The sequence below is a fragment of the Haliaeetus leucocephalus genome, unplaced genomic scaffold (assembly GCF_000737465.1).
Source record: "Haliaeetus leucocephalus isolate CR32 unplaced genomic scaffold, Haliaeetus_leucocephalus-4.0 Scaffold656, whole genome shotgun sequence".
NCBI lineage: Eukaryota > Metazoa > Chordata > Aves > Accipitriformes > Accipitridae > Haliaeetus > Haliaeetus leucocephalus.
The window spans coordinates 11,612,523-11,618,101 of record NW_010973092.1 but is presented as its reverse complement, the minus strand read 5'-3'; the positions used below and the strand labels follow the sequence as shown (position 1 = coordinate 11,618,101).

Sequence of the window (5,579 nt, the reverse complement as noted above, 5' to 3'; positions counted from 1 at the left end):
GGCCGCCGGCCGCCAGGGGGCGCTGGGCGGCCCCAGCTCCTCGCGGAGGATCTCGCGAGAGCCCGGCGGCCGCTTGGGGAAGCGGAAGCGCGTCCCCCTCCTCTTTCCGGGCGACCGTCGCGGCGGCAGCAGAGGGGTAAGGGCGGCGCGGCCCGGCCTGTCGCCATCCGTCGCCATCCTGCGTGAGGCGGCCCCGCGCTGGCCCCCCCCCGCTTGTCGCGGCGCGGCGGGGCGTGTTCGGGGAAGCGGGAGGGGGTTTGGTCGCCTCGGGCTCTGCTGGCGCCGCCGCGCCCGAGGCTGCGGGGTGCCGCCGGCCAGGCCCTCTCGGCGCGGGAAGGGGCAGCTCGCTGCTTGGAGAGGGGAGCGGGGTTGGCCCGGGCTCGCCGTCCCCGAGACGGGTGTGCCCCGAGGGCGCTGCTGGCGTTCGTGTCTCGGGCAGAGGCGGCGGGTGAGCTACCGGCCCGGGAGTCTGGCTGCAGGGGTGTCCGGTGGGGCAGGCCTGCTCCGGAGCTGCCTTCGGGTGTGCTGTTGGGAGCTCGGACTCCGGAGAGAGCTTGCGCTCCTTTGGTCTGTTCTTCCATAGTGGATTATTCGGTTAATACAGCTCAGGCAGCGTATGATCTTCTGATTTGCAGCACACCCTGGCTTCCGCACAGCCCAGGCTGGCATGTGCAGGAGGTGCAAGTGCGTAATACTTGAAAGTTGCAGAGTTGAGCAAAAGCGTCATTTAACGGACGTGCCTTTGTCAGTCAGGATGAATTGTGCCATAACAGTCAATCTTAGAGTGCAGTTGTTAAGGTTTAGGGAAGGCCAAAAGTATCTTGGATTTACAAATCTGTTACGTGCACCAGTCTGGTGGTGTGCATTATTGGAGATCCCTAAGCAGTATGAGTTCCTTCTATCTGCGAGTCCAAAATACATGTTCGCTTTATAAATGAAGGTGGTGTATACTACCGTGCAAAATTAAGACTAGTTAATCAGGTGTCCTGACTTCTGAGAACAGCAAGCTTTGGATTAGAAAGAATGGTCTGATGTGCGTGTGTGTAGCACACCTGTCAATCATAGGGCTATTGTCCATCAGGGAAGAGGCTTGAACCTTATTTGAAGTCCACTTTATAAGGGTATGTTCACTGGAGATAAGATTAAAAATAGTTAAAATTGCTTTTTTATGTCCTAGCATACTTTCTGTGGGTAGATGATAGAGTAGTGTGGATGAGTTACAAGCATCTCTCAAACTCTTGTTTTCTTTACACAGCCAAAATGAAGTTCAATCCATTTGTGACCTCAGACCGCAGCAAGAACCGTAAACGACACTTCAATGCGCCTTCTCACATTCGAAGAAAAATAATGTCCTCCCCGCTCTCCAAGGAGTTGCGGCAGAAATACAATGTCCGCTCTATGCCCATCCGAAAGGATGATGAAGTCCAGGTAGCTGTGCTGTCGGTCTTATAAGTTGTACTGTCACACATGAGCTTCCATCTGTGTTTTAGTTTTCATGTACAGGCTGTGCAAAAGGGAAGGACTAGACAAATTTACATTTGTGCTGGAGCTCTGCCATGAGTCTTGCAGAAATAATGCAAGTTAATGTAGTCATAGACTTGGCCTGTTGAGTGTTTGTTGAGATCACATCAGTGACAAGGAAAATAAAAGGAACACAAGTGTGCTGGCAGCCTTACTGCACTTTAGTTACATGTATTGAGTATCACGCTGGATTAAAGGCTTTTAACAATAAAGCACAAAACAAAAAAGTGTTTCTTTTCTTTTTTTATAGACTATTTGCTACCTGTGATACTTGAAAAATCAGTTTAGAAATGAATCCAAGTTAAGTGGCTTTTTTTAATATAAAATGCAATGATGGGTGAAAAACAAAGGTGAAAAACTGTTTAAGTTGACTATTAGCCTTCTGGTTGAAAAAATACAGAGTTCCTCCATTAGGGTTTATTGCAGGGAAAATGCGGGAGAAGTATGGTTCCGATCCATTGTATTTTCCTTTTTATTGATTGCTGAAATTGTCCAGTAATTGATATGTTTGTGGCATGTGTATACAAAGAGCAGAGTTGGGATTTCAACCTGTGGAGTTCTGGTTTTCTGTTGGGATAATTAGCGTTTCTTAAGATCTGTTAATTGTTTAAGGGGTGGTTTTGAAGTATGGGACAGTGTACTACTTATGTTTGTGTTTAGGTTGTCCGGGGACACTACAAAGGACAGCAGATCGGCAAGGTGGTCCAGGTGTACAGAAAAAAATATGTCATCTACATTGAACGTGTGCAACGTGAGAAGGCTAATGGCACAACTGTCCACGTGGGGATCCATCCCAGCAAGGTACGGTGCATGAAGTGAGGTCTGAAATGCATGAGGAGGCCTTGTTGGCAAATGAAGATACTGCTACTGGCATGAGTAAAGCCTTGTTATGGCACATGGAGTGAGATGCTACAGCGTTGGGAGGAGGGGGGGGTGGAGTGTAATAAACAAGGAAATGTTATGGTGTCATGATAGTAGAGAAGAACTCCTCAATGTTTCTAGGGCTTATTTGGTGGAGAAGCTGCTGGAGACTTTAGAATCTTGCTAAAATACTTTTTTTAAGAGATTGGTGTTTTTAAAGCACAGACCAGATGGTTCAGAACAATCTTTCACCTTTGCTATGTGGCATTTGCACTGGTTAAGGAGGTGTTAGAAATGTTCAGATAGATGCTCAGATTTGTGATTTGTTCTTCTGGGCTATTGTGAACTAAGTTCTTCTGAATCTGGTTTTAACCTGAAGCGATAGACAATGTTTAGAGTTTGTGAAAACCAGGCAAAGCCTGTTTAGGTCATAACAGGAAAACATTTCAAGCAAAACAAAACAACTAGCCAAAACCTGGTTTGAAGCAGATGAAATTAGTCTGCTTCAGCCTTGCCATGTGGGCAAGCATACTGAAACGTTGGTGGAAGAAATCCAGTTGTAACAGGTTTTCTGGTCTAAATGGTTGGTATGTTCAGCAGAGGGAGAGCAGAATTATTCCAAAACATAATGACTTGTGTGCAGTAATAACATTTGACGGACAAGGTGACATTGCGATGAAGCCAGTGCACATACTACTTGTGTGGTAAATAGCAGTGAAAGAAATTTAATTTTTGCTGGTCCTGTACTTCTCTGGAATTTTTCTCTAGTTGGTAATCAGAGCTTAATAAAGCTGTGCATAAAGATCCTGGTTATTAATGCAAAAGGAACAGAAGAACATTTTGGTTTGCAAACTTGCAGTGGGGTGGATGAACAGTTTCTGCCTCTCCTAGGTAAAGAGGTAGGAATTAATTACAATTAAGAGAGACCTAAATGGACAGTGGAACTGAGGAGGAGTCTGCAGCCCTGCTGCAGCCTATATGTTCTTTCTAGGATTTGATTGTCAGTTGTATTTTTAAAGTACTCCCTTCAGTAATATCAACACAGGTATTTCTTTGCCAGTTTGAGGGGGCACAAAAAGCACTGAAGGCTGCTTATGGGCTGAAAAATCAGTGCTGCAGTTCGCTGCTGCTTTGTTAGAAATACTGCTAGGGTTGTGGCAGCAAATGGTCTGCGCAATTTACCTTTCGTGTGTCCTTGTTAGTAATACTTGATAATTGCCGGGCCACTTCGCAACTGTTCAATAGCAGATATGTTCTTTCAAGTGTCTTTATATGAGTCACCATGGTGCATGAACTTTTACTGTTGCCTGTAATTTAGCCAGATGTATTGGCTAGTCCAGATGGTACAGCAATGATATGATAATGGCCAGTGGCAGCAGCATGGTTCTCTAGTGTTCTGAAATTTAGGTAGTATTGCTTAAAACATGGAGATATTAAAATAATGATCCATTACTTGCCTTTGTGGTGATGGGAAGAAGTCTCATCTGTATGCTGTGTTTTAAGTGGATGTAGTATCCATCATGTTTGAGCAGTGTAATGGAAATTAGATTTACTTCAAAGTAATTATTTTATTACGCAGATGGATAGAAATTTGGCTGCTCTTCAGTTTGTCCAAATGTTGTGGCTGTGCATTGAAAAAACTGCCTGTATGTTCTGATCCCTGAATGTACCCGGAAAAATTAATATAGCTCAGTGTTTTGAAATACAGAAAGCAATTCAGTACCTCTGTTCTACTCAAACCAAATTAGATCATCTGTGGAAATAAAACGTGGGTGATTTGGTGCAGTCTGTCAGCGGTGATCTTCCTGGGCTGTGCTATGTTACCACAGTTCTGTCAGGTTGTTGTACTTTCACACTGAAGAGACACTAAATTCTTTGTCCTTTCTCTAGGTGGTGATCACTAGGCTAAAACTGGACAAAGATCGCAAAAAGATCTTGGAGCGTAAAGCAAAATCTCGCCAGGTTGGCAAGGAGAAGGGCAAATACAAGGAAGAAACAATCGAAAAGATGCAAGAATAGATGGTTTCCTATTTGACACCATTAAAGAACTGCTAAAATTCAACCCATTGTTGTGTCTTCTCCTTTAGAAAGTCTTGATAAGGTGTGTCTGGTTAGCAATTAAATATTCATTCTTGTGTATTGATGTTGACTATGTAAAAAATACTTCCACTAAATTAAAAAGCTTTTTATACCTTTTTTTACTTTTAAGAAAACCAAGGACTTGTTCCCCATAAAGGAATGTTTCAACCAACATTAGAAAGATGAAAACATGCATCTAATGACCATTGTACTTCTGTCTCTTCCACTGATCTTTAACACTTACTTAGATTTGTTCATGGTTTTAAATGAACATGTTAATTCTGTGCACTGTATGTGTTTAGTATTTTATCAGACTTTTGAAGTATGTTATTTCTGGCCATGAGTCTCTTTCTGTAATCCTCTTAAATTATGTTTTTTCAACTGTCTTACAAACTTGACAGTAGAGGATGACATTTTAGAGGTTCACTGGGCATGATGCGGCCAAACACAGGACTGAATTTGCTGTGTGGTGTCTCAGGGTCTTACATTAATGCTACAGCTTGAGGACAGGGGATTGTGAGGCGGAGCTGGCTGGGTTGGAAAGGGGAGGAGGGAGGGCAGTCTCACTGCTGTTGCTGACACTATTTTGGACAAACTTTTCTGTAAGAGGAAATGAGGTTTTTAGTGCTTTATACATCTATAACCGAGAGCTGCTGCAGCGTGTTGAAAACAGCCCTGCAATTAAGTGAATTTACTGTCTCGGTGCATGGCCCTCTAATTGCTGATAGCGAGGGAAGGAAGTCCAGCACTGCTGTGAGCTGACAAAAGGGGGTGCTGGGAATCGGGGAAAATGACGTGTGCACTTTTGAAGTCATTCATAGGCATTAATACGAAGGCGAGCTCTGAACGTCGCCTCTTGTGTGCAGGTTCCCTGGTTTTACCCCTCGCGGTTCGCTGACTTGAGATTTTTCTTTGGTTTTTCTTGGCCTTGCGTCGCAGTTTCAGGGAACGTCTTGGGGCTCGCTGCCGCAGGCTCTCCTGCCGGATCCTCCTCCCCCTTCCCAGCTTTTCGAGGAGCTCGGACGCAGCCCTGGCCCCCAAGGCCTGTCCCTTCGCCCGGCCGTTCCCCGCTGGCCCCGGGCTCAGCCAGGACCCGGCCCCGCAGCGCGGGCTCCCGC

At 45.3% G+C, this 5,579-nt stretch overlaps 1 protein-coding gene across 4 annotated transcripts; it reads left to right on the top strand.

Annotated features, from left to right (window-relative positions):
• Nucleotides 1-57: 57 nt before the first annotated feature.
• On the top strand, nt 58-4,444 carry RPL26L1 (ribosomal protein L26-like 1). 4 transcript variants are annotated; one of them, XM_010579068.1, is made up of 4 exons: nt 58-136; nt 1,256-1,428; nt 2,182-2,322; nt 4,273-4,444. In XM_010579068.1, exons 2-4 carry the CDS (start codon nt 1,261-1,263, stop codon nt 4,399-4,401), a joined length of 438 nt encoding a protein of 145 aa, XP_010577370.1. In that variant the 5' UTR covers nt 58-136; nt 1,256-1,260; the 3' UTR covers nt 4,402-4,444. The 4 variants fall into 4 exon arrangements, with proteins under 4 accessions (XP_010577370.1, XP_010577373.1, XP_010577371.1 ...); XM_010579071.1 differs by lacking the exon at nt 58-136 and adding an exon at nt 323-448; XM_010579069.1 differs by lacking the exon at nt 58-136 and adding an exon at nt 455-567.
• Nucleotides 4,445-5,579: the final 1,135 nt, after the last annotated feature.

What these genes read in the sequence shown, in the direction of transcription:
- RPL26L1 (XM_010579068.1), top strand. Translation starts at nt 1,261, where the DNA reads ATGAAGTTCAATCCATTTGTGACCTCAGACCGCAGCAAGAACCGTAAA. An exon ending in GAAAGGATGATGAAGTCCAG is followed by an intron (nt 1,429 to 2,181) that starts GTAGCTGTGCTG and finishes GTTTGTGTTTAG; the next exon opens with GTTGTCCGGGGACACTACAA. An exon ending in TGGGGATCCATCCCAGCAAG is followed by an intron (nt 2,323 to 4,272) that starts GTACGGTGCATG and finishes TCCTTTCTCTAG; the next exon opens with GTGGTGATCACTAGGCTAAA.